The following is a 25,341-nucleotide window of genomic DNA, read 5'->3' on the forward strand; positions in this document are numbered from 1 at the left end:
GTCTAAACTGAAGAGTTTCCTCATGGCTCACTCCTTCTATTCTGTCGAGGAGCTCCTGGAAGAGCTAAAAAATTAAGCAAATTCCAGTGTTACATTCTTGATTTTCTTTATTTAAACTAACGACTTGTCGCCTGAATATGTTTCTTGTATTTCATTTTATCTGTTTCTACAATCATGTTATAGTTTCATGTATTGACTCGTTCCATGACCATGGAGACTTCTCCTAAATGTGGTCCCACGGAACAATAAATAAATAAATAAATAAAAAAGTTACAGAATGAAAATCCCAGTAAGACTGCAGCCCTGAAGAGCCATCCAGCCAATCCCAAGAAAAGCTGAAATTTTTGATGCAATCGGTAAATGAGGCCTAAACAATTCCTTTGAAACGAAATACAACTGTCAACGAGTGTAATTGATCTGAGGTTAGGTTTGGTGTTGAATTAATAAATCTGTTTCGATATGTGTAGACTTCCACTTACCTTTTATTTGATGACCAGTACTACGAGTAGACAGGTGGAGTTGTGGTGGGAAGCCCATTGTCATCTGTTATTGCCAATTTGCTTGTGGAAGGCTTCGAGGAATGTGCATCGCATTCATGTGTGCAGACGATACTTTTGTAGCTTGACCTCATGACAGTGAGAGACCTTTTAGACCACCTGAATTCGCTCCACCAGAATACAAGATGGCTGCCTTCCTTTCCTTGGCGTGTTGGTCAGAAGGAAGGTTGATGATACATTGGGACATGCCCTTTATAGGAAGCCTGCTCACACTGACTTCTGCGGGGTAAGAGTTGTCACCATCTGGCTCAACGTGAAGGTGTACTTTTTACCTTGGTTAACAGAGCCCCTGTCACCTCGGACCCTGAGCGATTGTCAGCTGAGTCAGCTCATCTGGAGGTCACCTTTCGTCAGAACGGTTGTAATGAATGATTGATTGATTTTTATTGTTGTAGAGACCTCAGAGATCATCTGAGGCATTAAGAAAGTCAGTATTACACAGTATAAATGTTACACAAATAATTACAAAAACAAGAAAAATATTACACAATATAAATATTACACAAATAATTATAGTACCTTCACACAAATACAAAACAGAGAAATTTCTTGTGCAACTGATACTGCAAAGTAAATTTAGCCAATTACAGACTTACTCAGATATAGAAGCATATAGAAACTAATCACATAAAGTGTAGTCATACCAAATTCTTTGCTCTCTTAAAAATTCACCAGGTTCATAAATGCTGAGCTCAAGAAGAAATTCTTTTACTTTTTTTGACTTATTGAATTGAAAGACCCCTAATATGTTGGAGTAGGATATTAAAAAAAATTATGGACTCATGTATGAAGCACTTTTGTGTTTTTTTTATAGTTACATTGGAAAGGAACTATGTCCTGCTTGTTTCTAGTGTTATAATTATGTTGCATGTCATACTGTTGATAACTGGAATAGTTTCCCTTAATAAGCATTATACATTGTAGTATAAATATTGATGGTAGGGTCATAATCTGTAATTTTTTAAAGTTTCGCCTAGAGGGAGCCCTGGGTGCCAAGCTACACATCAGTCTTATTGCCTTCTCGTGTAGTTTGAAGACATTAGCAGCCTTGCTTTGATGTCCCCACAGTATTGTGCCATAGAAAAAGTGACTGTGTATTAAAGCAAAGTAAACCACTTCAACTACTAGCACATTGAGACAAAGACGAAGCTTCCTTAGAGCAAATATTCCTATGCAAATGTTGCTTCCCACCTTTTCTATATGGCTACCCCAGGATAATTTTGAATCAATTGAGATTCCAGGGATATTAACAACATTTGAGATCTGCTCAAATTCTGAGTTATTATTCCATGATACATACAGGTCTTGTACTTTTTTCGGTTGGCACAAAGGGAATCATCTTTACACCAATTTTCAACTTTGACAGTGCATTGGTCTGCTTCATATTTCACCTTCTGTGCTGTTTCTGCAGCTATACAGACTGCAAGATCATCTGCAATAAGTAAGCCCTAGTTGACAGCCTAACTATGTTACATGGTAAGTCATTTATATAAATAATAAATAGAATTGGACCAAGTACAGAACCTTGTGGGACACCCAAGCTTACAGGTGAGTAATCTGATTGTGCACCATTAAAAGCCACATTCTATAGATCAAGAAAAACTACTTTAACACAGGGAAGACATTAAATTGAACAACAGGGTGCAGCATTTCAGGATGTAAGGTTACACAGACTGTGTGGAAAGGGGCAGTTATTTAACAGTGATACATACTGTAGATACACAGTGAAAGAAGTTGCAGGTGAAAAGAAATCAAAGGGAAAGGAAATTCCAAATGGAAGAAGGCTGCTGTTAATGAGAACATGAGTTCTTCAAGTAGACAACTGCAGGAACATTACGCATTCAGCAGAATTGAACAATACTATTCAAAAATTTCGTCAAGAAGAAGTGAGAAACACAACATAAAATGGTAAGAGAATCGACTGAACTAACAAGGACATGAAGAATTCAACACAGAAATCACTGTTGGATAGAGACCACATTTCATCAGTTAAGATGGCAAATGCCACAGTAATTAACAATAGAAAGGAATTTATACAAACAGTCCAAGATTTTTAAATGTTTGTGTAGTTCAAGAGATGAATCACAAACACAAATAGTTAATACTGAAGATAAAGACATTCTTTAAGAAATGTCAGATGAGATATTTAGAGCCATTCAAGGTCTAAAGAATACCTCAGGAAGAAAATAATTCTCCTAAACTGAAGAAATACACTCCTGGAAATGGAAAAAAGAACACATTGACACCGGTGTGTCAGACCCACCATACTTGCTCCGGACATTGCGAGAGGGCTGTACAAGCAATGATCACACGCACGGCACAGCGGACACACCAGGAACCGCGGTGTTGGCCGTCGAATGGCGCTAGCTGCGCAGCATTTGTGCAGCGCCGCCGTCAGTGTCAGCCAGTTTGCCGTAGCATACGGAGCTCCATCGCAGTCTTTAACACTGGTAGCATGCCGCGACAGCGTGGACGTGAACCGTATGTGCAGTTGACGGACTTTGAGCGAGGGCGTATAGTGGGCATGCGGGAGGCCGGGTGGACGTACCGCCGAATTGCTCAACACGTGGGGCGTGAGGTCTCCACAGTACATCGATGTTGTCGCCAGTGGTCGGCGGAAGGTGCACGTGCCCGTCGACCTGGGACCGGACCGCAGCGACGCACGGATGCACGCCAAGACCGTAGGATCCTACGCAGTGCCGTAGGGGACCGCACCGCCACTTCCCAGCAAATTAAGGACACTGTTGCTCCTGGGGTATCGGCGAGGACCATTCGCAACCGTCTCCATGAAGCTGGGCTACGGTCCCGCACACCGTTAGGCCGTCTTCCGCTCACGCCCCAACATCGTGCAGCCCGCCTCCAGTGGTGTCGCGACAGGCGTGAATGGAGGGACGAATGGAGACGTGTCGTCTTCAGCGATGAGAGTCGCTTCTGCCTTGGTGCCAATGATGGTCGTATGCGTGTTTGGCGCCGTGCAGGTGAGCGCCACAATCAGGACTGCATACGACCGAGGCACACAGGGCCAACACCCGGCATCATGGTGTGGGGAGCGATCTCCTACACTGGCCGTACACCACTGGTGATCGTCGAGGGGACACTGAATAGTACACGGTACATCCAAACCGTCATCGAACCCATCGTTCTACCATTCCTAGACCGGCAAGGGAACTTGCTGTTCCAACAGGACAATGCACGTCCGCATGTATCCCGTGCCACCCAACGTGCTCTAGAAGGTGTAAGTCCACTACCCTGGCCAGCAAGATCTCCGGATCTGTCCCCCATTGAGCATGTTTGGGACTGGATGAAGCGTCGTCTCACGCGGTCTGCACGTCCAGCACGAACGCTGGTCCAACTGAGGCGCCAGGTGGAAATGGCATGGCAAGCCGTTCCACAGGACTACATCCAGCATCTCTACGATCGTCTCCATGGGAGAATAGCAGCCTGCATTGCTGCGAAAAGTGGATATACACTGTACTAGTGCCGACATTGTGCATGCTCTGTTGCCTGTGTCTATGTGCCTGTGGTTCTGTCAGTGTGATCATGTGATGTATCTGACCCCAGGAATGTGTCAATAAAGTTTCCCCTTCCTGGGACAATGAATTCACGGTGTTCTTATTTCAATTTCCAGGAGTGTATAATAACTGTTCACACTTCACAAAAATGGCCAGACAAGACTTATAGACGTATCAACCTTCTCTTCGTGCTCCGTAAGATATTCATCAAAATTATCATTTACCGTAATGAATAATCATTTGGTTTTGATAAATCACGAGGACAAGATGGATTACAAGTCGATATAGCACGACGGATCGTCTGCAAATCGTTACCGAATTTATAGAACCGAGCAACGATTTTTGAGAAAGATGTTCACTCAATTTTAGCAGAGCAGTAAAGAATAAAAGCTGTAAACAAGCAGGTTATTGATTCAACCTGTGTCAGTTCCCGTTAGACCTCAACATGATACGACGAACAGTCATAAATTTTTAGTTATCACCTCGAAAAAAATCAAGCTACGACAAGGAAACTAAGCAGTCGCGTTAGTTCTTCTCTGGTTACTCATCCTTCAATGCAACACATTTTTCCCAACGACTGATGACATGGCAGAGAAAGGTTGTAGAAATCTGCATTTAGGCTTGTGAGGAAGTATTCCACCCCGAATATCACATGTTTTTAATTATGGAAAATCCTGCATCGCTGTGGTTTCGTCATCCGAGGAAAGAAGAAAAATTCATTGGGTGCCGTGTTAGGAGAATACGGGGCGTAAGGCAGTATTTGACAGCGCAAAGAGGCAGCATGTATAACTGCTGTGCAAAATGAGTTAGGGCGTTGTGGTGCAGAAACATCCCACTAGACATATTCATGCGACGAGCTGATTCTGTGTCTGTTTGACCCTTACGAGCAAAATCTGTTAGAACCACACCATGGCAGTCCCAAAAAACACTGTGTACCCTGTTGCCCTGTAACGGTTCGGTCTTCGCCATTTTCGGCGGTGGTAACTGTATGTTTCCACCACTTGTTATGCTCCTTTGTCTCGGGCTGATAAGGACCCATCCAGCGCTCATCCAGAGAGATCAAGTTATGTGGAGTGTCCTGAGACAGCCGCAACATTTTCAATGTTGCCTTCGTTCAGCGGACTTCTTAAATGAGTGTGAGCAATCACGGAACCCAGCGGGAGGGGACTTTTGCCATGTTCAAAATGGTGCACAAGTCCAATCTCCACTTTTCCCTATCGCCTCGCGTGTGATACGCTGATCTTCAAGGCCTACGTCCATCACAGGAAGATGGCCTACCATTCCGTTCTTTGTTATACGGACTTGTTCGACCACAATGGAAGTGTCTGTTCCATTTACGACTGTGACATATTACTTTACCTTCGGTGTGCGGGACAGGACATCTGCACTCTCTTCTTCCAAAACTTTGCAGCTTTAATCCCTTGTCATTGCATGAAAGCAGGTTTTCCGCTGTGCAACCAAACTCGATCCTCGGCACATGAGTGAATGTTCAGTAGCCTGTGTTTCTCCGCATTCACTGATCATCTACAGAGTAGCCTCACTTAACGATTTTATTTTGCATTTTGCGACTCGTGTCCTTAATCTGTTCAGTGCTGTCCATGTACTATACTGTAGTTGCTGGCCTTGTGTGATTTCCGCTTTGGGGTGCAGATTTTTATTTTGCGGAGAGTCCTACTGTAATCATACTTGACGGATGTTAGGTCGGTGTTCTAGCGGTACTGCCCGCTGGATAAAGTTCTACCTTGACTGCGTGTTGCAACTGATTGGTGATTATGCATCAAATGCCGTTGCCGATTAGCTGCTTTTTCATTTGCTAATTTGTATCTGATATTTAGTGGTACTGTGGCCGCAAGTGGGTAAAGTTCGTGGAGAGGTGTAGGCGTCAGGCGTCTGGTGACAATCCAGAGAGTCTCATTTACGGCGACATCTGCTTCTTTGTTGTGGCCAGACGCCTCCCATACTGGTTCCGAACATTCTCCGGCCTGAAAAGACTCCCAGTGCCGATCGAAAAAGTTCTCGTTGCGCTTTCCTCTTTGAACTAGTTGGTTTACGTATAATATTTTTCCTTTCATAAATTTTTCTTTTTAGATTAGTGCAGTGTTCCTTAACCCCGCTTCCTTAAAAAAGTTATACACATATGCTCTTTCGGGTGTAAATGAACCGCTGTGATACTTAAAGGGCATAATTATTATAAATTGTTAAAATTATTATTTTAAATGTAGGTTTATTTGTTACAATATAAACAAGCCAACATTTAAATAATTATGTAATTTCTTGCCTTCAGTGAGCAGTTACGCAACAGTGTTTTACTTAGCGTACAAACTTCAATCACAGCAAAAATTAAAATAGTTTTACTTAGAATTTCACAGTTGGGACAGTGGTACCTAACGTGAGCATTAAAAAATGTTTATTACAATCTGAACACTTCATTTGTGTCTTGTCGTCACAACTTCAAGGACAGAATTTGCATCCGGAACCTTTGCAGTTTTGGTTGCCACCGCCTAGCTTGGTGTTGAGGAACTTCCTGTATGTATTTTTCTAACAATGGCCGATGACAGCTCATTTTGTGGCAGCATTTTTCTCACTTCAATGTAAGGAGTGACTAAAAGACTTCGCAATTGTTAAAGAAATATTCTTCTCTTGTAAAGGCCTTTTTTTCGCCCTGGATTTGTTTCGCTCCGCAGCACAAAAGAATAGTAGACAGAAACATCAATAATATTGTAGAAGATAATCATAGACCAGTGGTTGCTTTTCCTCTTGCATGTGTAGCTGTTATTAAGCTGATCCAATGTGCCAACTGTTCCCTTACTTGCCCTGTAGTCCAATATCATTTTTGGTTTCTTATCTTCTCTGTTGCTTATTTCCTCACTGTTGTGCTCTGTGCTCATCAGGACAACCTGTTTGTTCTCCCTTGGAACGGAAAGTACGACCGTGGTGTCCTGAGTAAAAAAGAACTCTTAGTCTGAACATCTTCTTTGCTTGATACACTCCTGGAAATGGAAAAAAGAACACATTGACACCGGTGTGTCAGACCCACCATACTTGCTCCGGACACTGCGAGAGGGCTGTACAAGCAATGATCACACGCACGGCACAGCGGACACACCAGGAACCGCGGTGTTGGCCGTCGAATGGCGCTAGCTGCGCAGCATTTGTGCACCGCCGCCGTCAGTGACAGCCAGTTTGCCGTGGCATACGGAGCTCCATCGCAGTCTTTAACACTGGTAGCATGCCGCGACAGCGTGGACGTGAACCGTATGTGCAGTTGACGGACTTTGAGCGAGGGCGTGTAGTGGGCATGCGGGAGGCCGGGTGGACGTACCGCCGAATTGCTCAACACGTGGGGCGTGAGGTCTCCACAGTACATCGATGTTGTCGCCAGTGGTCGGTGGAAGGTGCACGTGCCCGTCGACCTGGGACCGGACCGCAGCGACGCACGGATGCACGCCAAGACCGTAGGATCCTACGCAGTGCCGTAGGGGACCGCACCGCCACTTCCCAGCAAATTAGGGACACTGTTGCTCCTGGGGTATCGGCGAGGACCATTCGCAACCGTCTCCATGAAGCTGGGCTACGGTCCCGCACACCGTTAGGCCGTCTTCCGCTCACGCCCCAACATCGTGCAGCCCGCCTCCAGTGGTGTCGCGACAGGCGTGAATGGAGGGACGAATGGAGACGTGTCGTCTTCAGCGATGAGAGTCGCTTCTGCCTTGGTGCCAATGATGGTCGTATGCGTGTTTGGCGCCGTGCAGGTGAGCGCCACAACCAGGACTGCATACGACCGAGGCACACAGGGCCAACACCCGGCATCATGGTGTGGGGAGCGATCTCCTACACTGGCCGTACACCACTGGTGATCGTCGAGGGGACACTGAATAGTGCACCGTACATCCAAACCGTCATCGAACCCATCGTTCTACCATTCCTAGACCGGCAAGGGAACTTGCTGTTCCAACAGGACAATGCACGTCCGCATGTATCCCGTGCCACCCAACGTGCTCTCAAAGGTGTAAGTCAACTACCCTGGCCAGCAAGATCTCCGGATCTGTCCCCCATTGAGCATGTTTGGGACTGGATGAAGCGTCGTCTCACGCGGTCTGCACGTCCAGCACGAACGCTGGTCCAACTGAGGCGCCAGGTGGAAATGGCATGGCAAGCCGTTCCACAGGACTACATCCAGCATCTCTACGATCGTCTCCATGGGAGAATAGCAGCCTGCATTGCTGCGAAAGGTGGATATACACTGTACTAGTGCCGACATTGTGCATGCTCTGTTGCCTGTGTCTATGTGCCTGTGGTTCTGTCAGTGTGATCATGTGATGTATCTGACCCCAGGAATGTGTCAATAAAGTTTCCCCTTCCTGGGACAATGAATTCACGGTGTTCTTATTTCAATTTCCAGGAGTGTATATATGATTAGCGGGGTTTGGGCTTATTTTTTCTTACTGTCACCAGCATTGTAAGATGTCTTTTGATAAGTCCTCGGCCTAAAGCATATGATGTGAAGAAGTTGTCACATGTGACACTTTGTCCTCTTAGTTCATGTGTCAGATGCACGATAAACTTCATATTTTGATTTTTTCGGTTGCTTGTCCAGATAATTTTCCTGTATAGATCTGTGTCTTCAAAACATAAATAGTAGCACTACCACACAATGTCCATTCTTTACCCAATATTGAGGGTTTGCTCGGCACAACGTCCTCAGAAAGCCACCAGTTGTTCATGCACGGTTGCTTACGCCAGGATTATAAGGGACTGAAAGCATTTCCACCCACTTATCCGACAGAACTCTTACAGGTATCAACTCGTCACTTACTCTTCGTGCTCTTCGATCATACTTGTCATCGACACGTGACACACGTGAGATGCAATAGGACCGTTTCAGCAATATTACGGCAGGAAAGAAGGCTCTACCTTGAAAGTTCAATCTATCATCAAAAATTGTAATTATTAGTATTAGCTTGGGGAAAGACGTACGGGAATGTGTAAAGCTCCATCTCTGACAGGACACTTTTTCTCTAAAAAAACTTAAAGGCCATTTAATGAAACTTTACTATCGTTATCACGAAATCTGCTATGTAGCCGTACAACTTGTATTATGAAAACCCTTACTCCGACATGTCAATATTCTGATAGATAACAAAACAGAAATTAATTACTCTTCCTATACATCGGAAAAAATCAGTTCTCTAGTATCTGACTGTGACTTCGCGAATATTCTCTAACATCTCCAAACAGTTATACCGCACGCAGCAGACAACGTACCTTATCTTACCGCTGCAACTGCATGAAAATATCGGATCCAGCAACATGCTAAAATATTTCAAAAGAAATACTACAATCCATGCAGAGTGAAATGCTGGACGCAACTACTGATCACACTTCCTTTGTTTTAGTTTTATAGAAGTTAAATGATCAGAGGCGTTTAGTCAACAAGCCTTAAGCAGTGTAAAGAAATGAATGAAATCAATAAAAACTTTTAACTTGTTATATTCGGAAAATTGGAGATTGATAAATTGGCAGCTTTACTCAGATCTTTCTTCTCCTTGGACAGTTTGTTTAGCAAAAACTTTAATTATTCCACAATGTCTATAATCAATAAGCACGTACCTGGTCGCAACAAAGACATGATTACTTTCAATGTAAGCGTACACAAATCTGACAAAGTCTCTCCAGTGCGCAAGCTACCAACTACTACGCGCAGCAGAAAGGCAAAGCACCAAAAAATTCTCAATTAATATCGAAATCTCCTCTGGCGCCACTAGCAGGCTGCGATGTGTCCTGGAGCGCGGCTTTTCTCCAGGACAACTGCTAGCAACTGTTTGCTCGCTACCTCTCGCGATAATAATATCTCAGTCTCAGAGTTTGTGTTTACATGCAACAACAAAATCAATAGCCAACGGCCCAGAAAAATATGAACGTCTAACTTTCAATCTGTCTCTGGATACCACAGACTCTTTGTTGATTCACCATGTGACTAATACACCAGCCCATAATAACAAGTCAATATAAGCTTCAAGCGTAATTTCATCTAATGCTTCCCAGCTATCCCCATAAACTCTTCGACTCTCAATATTAGTTATTTCGACCACAATGCTCTGATTATTATCGTTCGTCATAACTTGGAAAAGCTCTAAGTGATACTTTGTCTTTAGAGTGAGTCAGTTGTACAGCTTACACATTGTCATTTGATGTATCAATATCTGAAATTTCTTCTGTATGAGATAAAGCACGAACGTTGTCATCACTGGTGTCATTTTATTGTTCTGTCAGATGCGTTTACTAATGCTTCCAAATGCTCATCGGAAAGTATTCGTTTTGTCATTGTAACAATAAAGAAATTACTACGATAGGTACGTGAACTACGTCTCCACAGAACAACTGACAAAACGTAACTGTTAGAGATAATGTGCTACAATGATTTGAATGCAGTGAGCGACTTGCATTGTTACTTGAGCTTCGGACATTCAACAATAAGGAATCAGGTATTTGCTTGGCTACAAAAACAGTTATGCTTATATGTCAGGCTTGTACAAATAAAACTTGACTCTGACATTTGCACATTCTGTGAATGGCCCCCCGTGTCGTACTGACCCAAAGAATAAAAGTCTAACAAATTAAGTTTTAGCAAGGGGACAAGTATTTTTTTAAATTTGAGATTTAAGGCATTTAGAAAGTTTAGAAAAACAGTCACCAGGCTTGTAGCAATACCATTTAAATGTTAAAAGGTTATGGAAGAACAAATTCCTTTTCAGGTCATATTGACCTGAAGATAACAGCAAGATTAAATGACAGTGTCCCAGGTATTTTGGTTAGGTGCAGTGTTGCTCTCTAACACCTCTCCATTCCCATTACAAATGTCTTGAGGCTTCTCGCTTATGCAGAAGACACATTGTTTTTGCACACTTCTACCAACTGAGCAATAAGTACTCTATCTTAACTACTTTAGACGTGAACTATTGTTTTTGTAAATTGCAATGAAGAAACTAATTAATAATAAGAAAATTTTGATGTTGTCAGACTATAAGATGCTCAGGCATGCAGCAGATATCACACTGTCTGCTAAAGGAGATGAATGAATGAGTTAACTAATAGTAAATACTGTAAATATTGATTAACATTTTATTTAACTGGGTGAAGACAGCTGTAGGAAGATGGGAGGAATGGGTTGGACTGCTGAGGAAAACGCGAGTAGTGTGTTCTATAAACTGGAAGTTGTCTTGACCTGAAGCAGGGGAAGAGCACAGGGAAACCGAAGAAGTACTGACTATTAACAAACTTGTTTTTAAAACAGGAAGGGTGAACTGATGTATATTTGTGTAAGAAGTAGCGAGAAGAACGTCTCAGCTGATCAGTGATGTCCGTGACTTGCATCCTCTTGCAACCGGATGTAATCTGTTGCGGCCGAAGTAACCTTGGGGAACAATTGGCAGGCAGATTATTTTATTGCTGTGACGTCTGGCCGTTGTGAAGGCACAATCGTGTTCTGACTATAACAACATCGACCCACGTCCTGGAGCCAGTGCGAAACAGGAAGAACAGGGAGGCCGGATTTAGGCGGATTTACATTCGGTATTTTTTAAATTTCTTTGGCTGGTTTTATCTTGTTTACGATTGTTTACTCTTATGACATGGTTACTAAAGTATAACTTGGTGTATATAATTCTCACTCAATATTTAAGAGTGCAAAATAATTTTATATAGACTCGAGTCGATGCGTGAGTACACCCCGATCATGGGGCAAGTCCACGCACCTATGTGAGCACGTTTACGCAGACATAGAACACAGCTAATGAGCAAATAAAACGCACTACTAAACTTTTCAAAATATGTTTTACTGGCAGGAAACAAAGTTACAGTCTTTCTTACACTAATGAACATAGTAAAACAATTTGTCTGGTACCAAACAAATGTTTTGGCAAACTTCGACCTGATAGCGTAATATGCCCTACACAAAAATTTTAATCTTAATTAAAACCCTATTCATTATCACTGTTTTAGATGCAATTTATACACACCAAAAAAATGTGTTTCCTGTGGTACAATCATCGTGAGCTCACTTTTTACAAGTAAAGCCCTAGACCAATTCTTGATGATTTATTTTTGATTGGTTGTATTGTTTCAGTCACTAAATACAAAAGCAATTTTCATTCTCTTCATCAGACTACTCTAAGCTGTAAGAGAAAGAAAGAAGAACTGGATGGGATTTTCTTTGTTGAGACAGGAGTGCTTCGTAATAGACGCTTTGGAAGGACTAGTTTGTGGGAGCAGACTGAGACTACGCAGGAGATACAAGATGAAGACGACATGAAGAGAAGCGGAAATTACAATAACCAGAAGAGTGTCGCTGAAGATAGAAGCGTTACGATTTGAAAACCTGCCTTTGGTCAGAACACTAATGACATCAGATGTAGACCTATCCACATTTTTCCTTGTTCTTACTTTCAGCAAATTCTTTCCCTTATCAGTCCATGATCCCGTAGAATTTCTTGTTTGAGAATCACTGGATTCAAATAGCGTTTTTAGCAATTGCTACCTTTTATTCTCATGTGACCTCACATTTTTATATTGCGTTTCCAACTGATATTGTCTTAAAGTTTCCTTCACTGGGGTATCAGTTAGGACCGCAATGCAAAACTGTGTGGAAACATTCCCACTCCGTGTGACTTTTTTCTGTGGGGACACATTAAAGATCTGGTGCATGTACCGCCTCTACCACGTGATGTAATAGAGCTCCGGGAGACAGTACGGGAAGCGACTGCCACAGTCGACGATGCCGTACTGGAACGAATATGGCAAGAATTCAATTTCCGTACTGACGTCTGCCGGGTCACTCATGGTTCGCATATCGAATGTTTACAGTGTTTAGTTCTTGTGCAATAAATAATTGAAAATTTTCCCGGGCTTTATGTACACCCATTAGTAGTAATGTGATCCGTGCGTAAACGTCTTCAATTACTTTGTGGATGTATTGCAATCTCTGTCTTCTTCTAGAGTTTTTACTCCTTTCATTTATCTGTCTGAAATGTTTACTGCTGTCTTTAGCGTACGTGACTCATGTTTTGCTTCTTACATCTGTAAACGGCTGGTTCTGGGTGGCCAGAAAGTAGTCCACTATTTCATTTCAAGAGCTTTACTGGCTTCATGTCAATTCAGACAAACCAAAATATCTGGATGATGAGACTTTGTTGAATGTCTTGACATCGAAAAAAACAGTTTTGATTCGGACTGCACTATATCTGTAGAACATTACCGTTGTATTAGCTTTATAAATTCCGTCGTGGTTTCCATCAGATAACTTCTTTGAATGATCGAATGCACTCTGTAAAGTGTCTTCCTATCCTTGAAGTATGCACAGAGTAAAATAACAATTTGGTACCTTTATGATTACAGATCCTACATCTATGAATGATATGGTTTGTATGAATTTTATGTAGTTGGTACTAGGAACACTTACAGCACGTCTTCATTTATTAAAATTAGTCTGTATTTGTGCTTTCTGTGTTCATGAAAGTCAGCGAGCATTGGCGGCCTCTATTAGGTTGTTAGGATATTTATAATTTCCATTGTGAATTGTGGCAGCAATACTTTGAGAAACATCTCTACGATTTCTTCGCAGCTTTTACAATAAATTCTATTCGCACGTCCACGAAACGAATTTCCTGTGGGCCCGGGGCTATGCTGATCACTTGGATTGTAGGAAACGGGAGAGGGCAAAGGGCGAGCTTGTGGTGCCTTGAAAAGGATAGTTCGGCTAAAGATAGGAAACCCCAACAGAAAAATCCGACAGGTGTACAGGCCTAGAGATGGCAGCGCTGTCGTTGAACTATCCTGGCGAGAGGCTGACGTTCTTTCCTGGCGGAACTTCACCGCAGTGCTAGAATTCATCACAAAAACAGCCAGACGGAAATCAACCAGATTTATCTTTAACCTATTACGCTGTTGAAGGCTTACCACTGTATTTGTGTACAATCGCTTCTCCGGGGCCTCCACCGTAGTGCTTTAATGAACAGGTGTAGCGGAAACAAAAAAACAATTACGCCTGGAAAGATCGTTTCTCTCTTTTCAGGTTATTTCCAGAACTTCGTACCATTCCAGTCCGTCTCTTGTGGTTGCCACAGAGGCTGTATCATGGACCAGACAGAGCACCTCAAGACGACTTCACGTGTACGGTCAGACGTCATTCGGAATGGATCTTCGTGATTCCCAATTTTGTTTTACTGGTGCACTTCGCTATCTCATGCACAGGGCACGCGAACGCAAACAGCACGGATATCTCTGATTGTTTCTTCGCACAGATTTCCCCCCCCCCCCCCCCCCATTCAGTTCGAGATAAGAGATGGAGACGCCCACCGTTGGCCCAGAAATGCAAACCGAGCCACGGGTCGCTTGGACGACCCGTCGTTGTTGCACGGACACCAGCTCTGGGTTTTCGTTGCAGATTAAATCTTGGCGAGACTCGAACCCAACACTTTTGTCTTTCGCGGGCAAATGCCCAGCACGTCGTCCCCCTCCTATCTGTTGCGTCACAGCTTTACGTCTGACACTAGGGAGACTCAGGCACAGTTGCGAGGATTTCTTTCGGAATCTTTTTTAAAAAATTGGTTGGATTTATCGTGTTTAAAATAGTTTAACTTTACATCACGATTTTAAAGTAGAAATTGGAATACATACTTCTGACTCACCATTACATTTAAGAGCGCAAAACTATTTTACATAGGCTGAGGTCGAGTGCGTAAACGTACATCGGGTATAGGGCAGGATTACGCACTTGTGAGAGTCCATTTACGCGTATCATAGAACACACTAATGAGTAAATAAAACGCACTAGTAAAGTTTTTAAATTTATTTTATACAGGTTTACCTACATCAATTAACACAAAAAACACAAAAATTATAGTGGAAATTTTTTTTCTGCGAAATTCCAGCTGTTAGCGTGCTATGGCGTACTCAGAAGTCTGAATGCTAATTGAACGACCATTCATTACCGTTGTCTGCGCTGCACACGAAAAATGTGTTTCCTGCGATACATTCGTCGTGAGCTCACCTTTTACGTCTAAAGCTGTGGAACCATTCGTGATTTTTTTTTTTTTTTGATAGGTTGTATCTTTTCAATCAATAAATACAAAGGCAGCGTTCATTCTCTTCACCAGACTACTACTGGTTGCAAAAGAAAGCAAGAAGACCTGTACGGGACATTCGTTGAGATGAGAGTGCTTGTTAACTGACGCTTTTAAAGGACTGGTTCGAAAGAGGAGGCGGAGATGAAGGAGGAGAGACAAAATGATAGACGACATAAAGTGAAGCGGACCCGAAAAAGGTGGCGGAAGACAGGAGAGCTTGGAGAGTTACCTCGTGACAGACCCGCCTTTCGACAGAATTATAGTGACATCTGGAGGAGGCCTACCCACATTTTTCCTTGTTCTTGCTTTTAGCAAATTCTCGCCGTTATCAGTCGTTGATCTCTTAAAATTAATTCTTTCTGCTTGAGATTCATTACGTTCAAATACCTTTTTTAGTAATTTCTATCTCTTATTCTCCTGTGCTGCCACTTTTTTAGATTGTGTCTGCAACTGTCTTGAAGTTTTCTTGACTGGCATATCAGATTGGACGGCAAACCAAAACAGTGCGTAAACGTGCCAAATCGTCATGTTAGAATTAGTTTCGAAACTACAGTAGTAACTCTGAGGCTTTCACGTTGTACAAATGTATCTTGTAATGTAGCATAACCTCCTGTATACGCAGATACACTAATCAGACAGAACATTATGACCATCGACCAACTATCGATATAGAGCAGTCCGGGCCATAGCAGCGTCTCCTGGCGAGGAATGACTGCTAGTTAGGCCCACGCACTGTGCATGTGGTATCAGTGAGCGTTCTGTCCGTGTGTAGAACGGGGAAAGCGAGCGATCTGTCTGAGTTTTACCGAGGGCAGGCTGTGGTGGCCTGGAGGCGCGGCACGAGTGGTGAGTGTCTTCAACACTTGGTGAAGTCATGTAAAGCTGTCGTGGGGTTGAGCGGCCAGCCCTCATTACAGATGTTGGACGTCGTAGGCTGGGCAGACTGGTGAAACAGAACAGCCGGCGAACTGTGGCGAAACTGGCATCAGATTTTAGTGCTGGGCACAGTACAGGTGTGTCTGAACACACAGCGCGCCGAACACTCCTAACGGTGGGAGTCCGCAGCCGACGACCCTTGCTTGTGCCAGTGTTAACACCGCGACACCGGCAACTACGGCTGAAATGGGCAGAAGACCATCGAAACTGGACACTGGCGCGGTGGCAGAGCGTTACATGGTCTAATGAATTCCGATGCTTTCTTGCCGACGGGAGGGCGCGAATCTTTTCTCTTCTAGGTGAACAGTTCTTTCACACCTGTACTGTGGGAGAAAGACAAGGTGGCGGCGGCTCCATTATGCTCTGGAGAACATTCACGTGGGCATCCATGGGTCCAGAGGAGCTCGCATAAGGAGTATCGTAAACTGTTTGCAGACCACGTACATCCCTTCATGACGATCATGTTTCCCGACGGCAGTGGCATTTTTCAGGATGATAATGCTCCATGTCACGAAGCCAGGAATGTGACGGAGTGGTTCGAGGAACACAGCGGAGAGTTCCAGTTGATGTGGTTGAACGTGGCGCCAGGGCTCATCGGCCTTCTCCCCGGAATTTACGGGACCTAGGTGACTCGTGTGTGCTACTGATGTGCCAGTTCCTCCAGCGACCAACCGAGGTCTCGCTGCTTGCATGTCACGATGCGCCGCCACTGTTATCCGTACCAAAAGTGGACACACCGGGTATTATATTAGGTAGGTGGTGCTAACGTACTGGCTGATCAGTGTAAATTCACCTATTGTCAATTCTAAAGGTGGTGCTCCCTAGGAGCTTCGATATTCGAGTAGCAGAATTTACTCACCTTGCTCATACAAATACGATCTTCACACTAAAATGTTCATTCCGCTGAAGCCACGAAGCTTGTGGCAGTACTTATCAACCATTATCGGAAGCGCTTCAGCAAGAATGATTCCCGAGAAAACTGCTCTGCCTGAACGCGGACCGTGCGTAAACGTGCCAAAATCTCCCCTACCTCTCTCCTATTCTGGAATACTAATTTTTCCTCACTCATTTAACGTAACTCAGCGAGTATAATTTCCTGAAACTTATATCTTCATATAGCTCTCGTTGTGCGGTCAATTGGTTGAGCAAGTCTGATAATTTCCATACATTTCCCTTCTCCTTCCATATACTTCCATCCTGCTTGCCAAATACCGATCATTAACTATTTTGTAGGTGTTTACTCTTTATTACTTTTTCCTGAAAATCTTCGGACTGTCGCTGCAGTTTTAGTGTAGGTGAATTTCTGTAATGCCGCCAGCATTACCGGTAATACAGGGGCTGTGACTGAGTCTAAACTAGGCCCTGAGGTGCCCACTGACTGCCCGTCCACCTGGTAGAGCACCCACTTTCAAGCCATCACTTTTCTATGTTAAAAGAGCCCACCAGTAAGTAACGAGACTGGTGGGCTTGTCCGCTAGCAGCACTCTCACGTAGCGAGGTAATCAACAGCCGTCGTGTCCCTCCGTTTTACGGAACCGGGTGACAGGTAGCGTCTCAACGCGACTCCCCATCAACTCAGCCACCAAGACAAAATCTGTGAAACTCTATAAACCAGTTTCTTTATTGACAAGATAGCGTAATCTGCAACATGTAACACATAATGTAGAAGACTCTAATTACAGTCATAAAACAGGCTAGAGATTAACAAAGATGTTTGTCAAATCAGGAATATCTCGTCTGGAAGCAAGAAAACTAATTACCTCGAAAACTCATCTGAGTGAATAATATGGCGGTATTCTATACTTCGAATATCCCTGGCTAACGGCATAATATGAAACTTTTCTTTGATCCAGCAAGTAAATATTTCAATAAGTGACATCAACTTTCGGTTTCTCTTGTACATTACGCTTAATGTGACACACTACTGAGGTCGCCATAGACTAAGTTTCGTTTCCGCACTCAATCAGTCAAGTTCGGCGTCGAAGGCCCAGCCAAGCGCCACCTTGGATCAAGAGATTTGGCTTTGGCTGAATTTTGAGCGGCACTGGAGTCTTGGGAACTATTTGCAGGCTGAATTTGGACAGCATGTGTAGCAGTACCACCTTTGTCTCCATCAGTGCGAACCTCTGAGCTGCAACAACAAAACATGAGGAAGCAGGTGAGAAATATACGTAAAAACAGGAAAAAATTTCGATAAAAGAATATCATTCTCTCAGCTTCTTCCAATAGGGCTCGTTTTGCACGCAGGCGTGTGTTTTGCCATACTGAAAGGGGGAGAAGAACTCCCGGCTTTTCTTTTTATTGGAACTTAGGTACTATATTTATTCTCTGAACGCCATCTTATGTCGTATGGCGGCTGATACTGTTTGTAGAACGGTGGCTGGTAGGCCCCTGTGTGAACTGTGTCTAATTTAAAAGACATGGTCCCTTCGCGAGACAGGAAGGAGCAATGTGGGTAACTTTCTAGGAAAGAACGATCTCGGAATTTTAATAGCAAACAGTACCGTGATGCAAACGGCCTCTCTTGTAACATCTATCACTATAGTTGGATGAGCATCGCCGTGACGGTTTCTCTTATTAAAGATACCTGTGACGAAACGCGTTGCTCTTATTTGGATCTTATTTTCTCTATCTGCCCTACCTGTAAAGGATCCCAGACTGACGAGCAATATTCAGATGACGGTCGAACGAGATTTTTGTCAGCTGCCTTCTTCGCGAGTGGACTACCCTCCCTGAGGATATTTCTAATAAATTCCAGTCTGACATTTGCCTATCGTACAGTTAGTTTTATGTGGTCATTCCACTATAACTCGTTCCGTACGCTTATTCCCAGATATTTAATGGGTTTCAGAGTGATTCCGCTACAAACTTTCAGGTACGATGGAGGAGGGCAAATGTACCAATTTGAGATAAGGCACCCTAGGCCGAAAACGGCCGAGTCGAAAATTATAACCAAAAATCGTTCTCATACCTTTGGAATACTTGAACTGGTACTGTTGTCCCTAAAATTGTAATTTAGGCAAATTTCAGAGGTGGTAATATGGACCTAAACAAGAAAAAAGTGTTAAATAGGGGCTCTAAAATACATAACTTTGACCTATGTGCACTTTTTCGTCTTAGATACTGTAAACCATATCCCTTCTTCTGAACGAGTGACCACAGTTTTTGACGTATGCATTTTAGTGGCGATGTTTACCGAAAGTTTTTCGTTTTTTCGTCCTCAGTGCCTCCTCCAAAAACATGGAAACCAAAGAGCTTGCTGTAGAAGAGATGTGTTTACAGTGTCCAAGATGAACAAGTGCTCTTAGCTCTAAACGTATGCATTTTAGAGCTCATGCTTACTAGGCATTTTTTAATGGAAGTTGCCTACCCACAATGCCGTTAAATGTATTGCACTCTCAATGGTGGCAGAACGATTTTTGCATATAACGTTCGAAACGATCGTTTCCGGAGCAGGGTCCCTTACCTCAAACAGGCACATTTTCCTTTCTCCATTACCCCTGAAAGTTTGTAACATCGATACGGAATCACGCTGTATACGTCTTTGAAAATGTAGTTATAGTCAGTTACGTACATGTACAAGTATAGAAAATGAAACGTGAATATTCACGTAATAAAAAATAATTTAACCTTTAAATTGAGTGCACGTAACAAAGTGAACATTCTGGGTACTAATATTGATAAAAGACCATAGATATCTGATAGAACTCGTAATATCTTCAAGGCAAACCTGTGTACTAGAAACCTGACCTTTGATTAAGAAACAGTGTAGCATCTGTCAGCCATGATATGCAACTGAGCATTAAAATAAACTTGAAGTTTCAGTCCTGTTTTCTGATGGTAACTCTGTTGCCATTATACTTTATTATTAATTATCAGATTAAAATTAATCAGAATTGTTTACTTGATTCTCCAATAATCCCAACTTTTTTTGTTCTGACACGCAATGAAATATGGGTTAATGAACATAATACATGGTGGTCATAAAGTCTCGATCCATTTCTAAGAAATAATGGCTGCATTACATAATACATAATTATAATATATTTCAGTGCCTATTTTTTCTTTTTAAGGGTAATCGAGAAGAATGCTTGCTGTAGAAGAATGTGTGGCTTTTGTTACGACGCGATTGCACAGTCTGGAGATGCAACCGGAGTTTACTTCGAGACTTCACAAGCCAGCACCAACAAGAGGTGAGTCACGATCCAGAAGGCCTCCTGAACCACAAGACACTCTTCAGCGTGTCAGAGAAACAACCGAAACAAATCCTAATGCATCAAATCACCTTTAACCAACGAGTTAGACGTGCCAAAATCAACAATTTTGGATGTTTTGCACTTCACGCTAAAGAAAAAAGCGTACCACTTTGAGGTGCTTCACAAGTAGGCCGCGAAAATTATGGAGCTTGCCAAACTGCTTGTTACGATTTGACAGAAGTTGCGCACAACGAACATCTAATGGGTAATTTTTTTTTGTTTATTAACGAGAGGCGTGAGGTCGGTCGCTTGACGGCGCGGCCCTGCCCGTTGCCGGCGCGCCGTAAGGCACGGAGGCTCGCACTGGGGCGTATCGCTTCTAGTCCGGCGTGCCGCGGCAGTCCTCACAAGGGGAAGTGATGCGTCTCTCATAGCCTCTCCTTCCCAAGTGGCTCTTTCTGCCTTCCCGTGGTGCCAGACGTTAAGCTCGGCATTCTGCCTTGCGACAAAAGGGAGAGCTGCGACCCAACCCGATGCGAAAGCGAAGGGTGCGTGGCACAGGGGGAGCTGTGTCGAGGGACCGAACACCAGTCCCTTCTGTTCGCAGGGCACAGACCAGCAGGTGCTCTGCATGCCGGCGACCTCGTTTGTCGGCGTGGGATCGCGGCGCGAGTCGGCAAGGACGCTTCGTCGCGCCCCTGGGTAACCGGGGCGTCTTCTGCCAAACCCAGGAGGTGGTGACATCGCCTGGGCCAGGTTCGATGGGTCCAGACCGCTGAACGACTGGGGGACCGACCCACCACCTGAGTGGGGGTGGGTCCTTGGCCGAGAGGTGGAAGCTCGGGCTAGTAGGCGGCGAAGGACGAGAGGTGCATCCGCCTTTCCAGAGTGCGGGGTGCAGTTGCCGAGAAGCGTCGGGTGAAATCGTCGACGACGGAGCCACCGTCGGGGCCAGTGCGCTGGCAACGGCGCGCTGAACCCAGCAGTTCGAGGGTGCCCTTGGCCTTGGGGCGAGGCCGGTGGGCGAGCTGCATCAGTCCCCTCCCCCCCCCCCATGCCAGAGGAGCCGGTCCGGGGCAAGAGACGGGCTCCCAACCTTTTTCACTCGTCAAATCAATCATGGCTGACCAGCAGACGAGTGATTCGAGTGGAGTGTTCTTTCGAGGTGTTCGACACTTACTGTTCCCACCCCTGAAGAGGGCCTGGGGCAGGGCGCAGAAAATGCAACCGAATGGCATACTAGAATCAACCAACTATTAGATTGTAGTACAAAAAACGGGAAAATTAGTAATACAGTAGTACTTTCCATCAAAAAAGAACTCGCCACCTGGGCTATCGCTAGTGCAAAGCTCGAGGGGCGACTAGAAGAATTTGGAAAAGAGAGTGAACGACTGCGAAAACAGCCCACCAAAACATGGGCTGGGGTGGTCGCACAGGCGGCTACAAAAACACATACAACCAAAGAGACCATTGCAAAGGTGTCCAAAAGACCTGACACGGCAGTCTTCCTAAGACCCGTGCCAGGTCAGGACATCAAAAAAGTACAAGAACTCTTCACAACTACTGTAAACCCAGCAGCAGACAGGATAAAAATAAACAAGGTTAAGGCAACAAAAAATGTTGTAATAGTAGATGTTGCCACTGAAGATGACAGAGTTAAGATACTCAATCACAACAAACTTAAAAAGGTTGTTAAGTATGAACCGCCCAAATAGCGGAATCCGTTAGTGATCCTGTATGATGTGCCCACTACAATAAATGAAAATGACGTTTACGAAAAAATAAATCAACAGAACTTTGAGGACATGAGTCTGGAGAACTTCAAAAAAGAATTCAAACTGCACTTCAGAACCGGACCCCGAGAGCGTGACGTTGTGCATCATGTAGCCGAAGTTTCGGGGAGTATGTGGCGTAAGCTCACCACTATGGGCAGAATATACATGGGGTTCCACTCGATTAATGTAAGGGACTACCTTGTAGTTCCCCGGTGTCACAACTGTGGAGACCTCGACCATGTTCGCGAACACTGTGAGCGAAAGCCGGCTTGCTCCAGGTGCGGCGCTGAAGATCACACTAGGAAAACCTGTGGCGAAGCAGGCGTATGTATCACTTGCACAAGGAGAGGAAAAAAGGAACTGCAATGCCACAGGAAAGAACTGCCCTACATATAGGGTACTAGAACAAAGACTAATCTCGAGGACTGATTATGGCTGAGTCCATATCAGGTAACAGGAAGCCTGAAAGAAAGTCCCCGAGTAAAAGGGTAAGGGATGCACTAAGGGCCAGCAGATTTAGAGAATTCTTACAAGGAGCAACCAAAACTGAGACCAAAAAAGTAGATACGAAAGATGCAGGTATACAAACTGACCCCTGTGGACAGATAAGTGCTCCCTCTCCCCCAAACCGGGGACTAAGGTCGCTTGAAGAGCTGGAACGACCAAAAGGGCATCCTGTGGCAAAACAACAAATCGAAACACCATAAAAACAAAAAATACAAGTTAACACCGTAAGTAGTACATCATCCTCTCCAAACCCTTTTACACAAAAAGGTTCGGGCTTAGATCCCAATAGGGTATACCCAAACCTAGAACACGCATTACAATTAGCACGCCTGGAGGAGCCGGCGGTCCTCACCACAGCCCTGAGACATATGGTGTGGGTCGGTCATGAATACGGCAGAGACGTCACCTTCTCGGCAATGGAGGCTGTTGATAAAATACAGCTGAAGGCAATGAATCTTCCAACTGACTTCGGAGCCCTGCGTGACCTAGTCAAAAAAGTCTTTGAGAGGAGAAACGAGAAATTCGACCTCGACGAACTTTACAGTCAATCTGTCATTACAAACGGAAGACTAGCTCACGACTGAATCAAAAATTGGCCTGAATCACACATTAGAACATACTTTGCACGTGAACCATTTAAAAGTAGGACAGTTTAATTCACACAACAGTAAATTAGTCATGCAGGAACTCGACAGAGTCGTGGAGGAGAGGAGTCTGGATATGCTCTGTCTGCAGGAACCATACTCCCAGGCTGGGCGAATCCCATTTGCAGCAGCAAATTGGCAAGTAATTCACAGTGGAGTAGAACCCAGAGCAGCAATAATGATCATTAATAAAGCGCTAAGAGCCACAGTCCTTTCTCAGTTCTCCGACAACCAGTGCAACGTCGTGGAACTACAATCACCAGCCGGAGTACTGTACATCATCAATATGTACTTACAGTACGGCAGGGCAATAGATGAACTCTTAGACAAACTCACACAAGTAACCACGGCGCTGCGGGGGCGTCGATGTGTCATGACAGCAGATATAAACGCAAAGTTTCCCTTATGGTTCAGCGGCACACGGGATGATCGAGGAGAAAAAGCCGAGGAGACCATCATGGCGTTACAGTTAATGGTCGCCAACAAACAAGGGAACCCACCCACCTACGCAGGAGGTGGGGGCGAGGGCACGAACATCGATGTCACACTGGTCACGCCAAACCTCGCCACCAGAGTAACAAATTGGATGGTCTGGGATCAAGTAACAACCAGTGATCATAACCTCATTACATTCTCATTGGGACATGGGGTGGGAGACACAGTTAAACTACAACAGGGCTGACTGGGACCGCCTGTCAAGGGAGTGTGAAATACCGACATTGCCAGAAGGTGATGAGAATGTCGAAGGATACGCCGAAGAACTGGTGAAAGCAGTTGTTAGGGCGGTGAAAGCTGCCGTACCAACCAGGAGGAGAGCCGTAGCGGCCTCTCCGTCACCATGGTCAACCAAACTTGGACAGATGCGCCAGTCTGTAAGGAGGGCGAGGAGGTACTACCAGCGGAGTGTCGTCTGGGAGGAAAAGCAACGCTGGTTGCAAAGATACAGAGAGGCGAAGGAGCACTTCCAACAGGAGCTTAAGGCAGCAAGGCTACAGAGCTGGGAGAAGTATGTACAAACACAACTAGCTACGGACCCATGGGGCTTGCTGTACAAGTTAGTACGGGAAAAGATCAGGTCACCCATGGTGCTGTCTACCGTCAGGGATCAGGGCAAGATGACGGAAACCTGGCAGGAAACTGCTGAGGTCCTCCTCCGTGAACTGCTGCCTGACGATAGCGAGAATGACGACTCTGAGGCACAACAACAAATCCGGAGACAAGATCAAGAGGAATACCGGAACAACAGCATGGTATATCCCTTCTCCGAAGAGGAAGTAGCCGCTCAGATAAAAGCCCTTAAAAGAGGCAAGGGTCCTGGCCCAGATTGCATCACTGCAGAGGTGGTGCAATTCCTGCCCCTCCAACTGGTAGCACCTCTCACAAAGTTATACAACGAGTGCTTGCAGCTCGGGAAATTCCCCCAAATATGGAAAAAGGCCACAGTAGTAATAATTACGAAGGGCCCAGACAAAGACCCCCAAGAAGCGAAGTCTTACAGGCCCATCTGTTTACTGGACACACTGGGGAAACTTTTTGAGAAGTTGCTGGCAGACAGACTGGCAGCACACCGAGTGTTGTGCAGGATGAGCGACAGACAGTTCGGCTTCAGGTCCGGGAGATCGGCGTCTGACGCCATCGCCCTGGCTGTGGAGGTCTGTGCCTCAACCCCGCACAAATACGTGGTCGGCATCATGGTGGATATCAGTGGCGCCTTTGACAACCTGTGTTGGCCCTCGCTCTTCTCCCGCTTGCGAGAGAAGGAGTGCCCGGGATCGCTATATGACTGTCTCAGGAGCTATTGTGAGAATAGGGAGGTTTGGCTATCGTCCCCTAGCGGGAGAATAAGTAAAAAGATCACCAAGGGGTGTCCACAGGGATCTGTCCTGGGGCCACTCTTCTGGGATATTAACATGGAACCCATCTTGGACAACCTACAAAACAGCGATGATGTGCTAGAGGGCATAGCCTACGTGGACGACCTCCTCCTGCTGGTTGGCGGCCGCAGCCGCGAAGACTTGGAGCCAAAAATTGAGAGGGCCATATCAATCCTGAGTACATGGTGCCACATGACCAAAATGAAGGTCTCACCAA

General features: G+C 44.7%; 1 protein-coding gene across 2 annotated transcripts in view; it reads right to left on the reverse strand.

The window, feature by feature from the left end:
• Window positions 1–1,195: 1,195 nt before the first annotated feature.
• Window positions 1,196–25,341, reverse strand: part of LOC126235655 (cytochrome P450 9e2-like) — a 72,158-nt gene continuing 48,012 nt past the window's right edge. The window contains exons 7-8 of one of the 2 annotated variants that reach the window (XM_049944371.1): window positions 1,908–1,989; window positions 1,196–1,262 (exon numbers count right to left, since the gene is read on the reverse strand). In XM_049944371.1, the coding sequence (XP_049800328.1) occupies window positions 1,250–1,262; window positions 1,908–1,989 (95 nt within the window). In that variant the 3' untranslated portion in view covers window positions 1,196–1,249. Of the gene's footprint in view, window positions 1,263–1,907; window positions 1,990–16,046; window positions 18,260–25,341 lie in introns of those variants that run through there. The other variant, XM_049944370.1, reaches the window with a different exon arrangement.

This window comes from Schistocerca nitens, chromosome 2 (assembly GCF_023898315.1).
Source record: "Schistocerca nitens isolate TAMUIC-IGC-003100 chromosome 2, iqSchNite1.1, whole genome shotgun sequence".
Lineage (NCBI taxonomy): Eukaryota > Metazoa > Arthropoda > Insecta > Orthoptera > Acrididae > Schistocerca > Schistocerca nitens.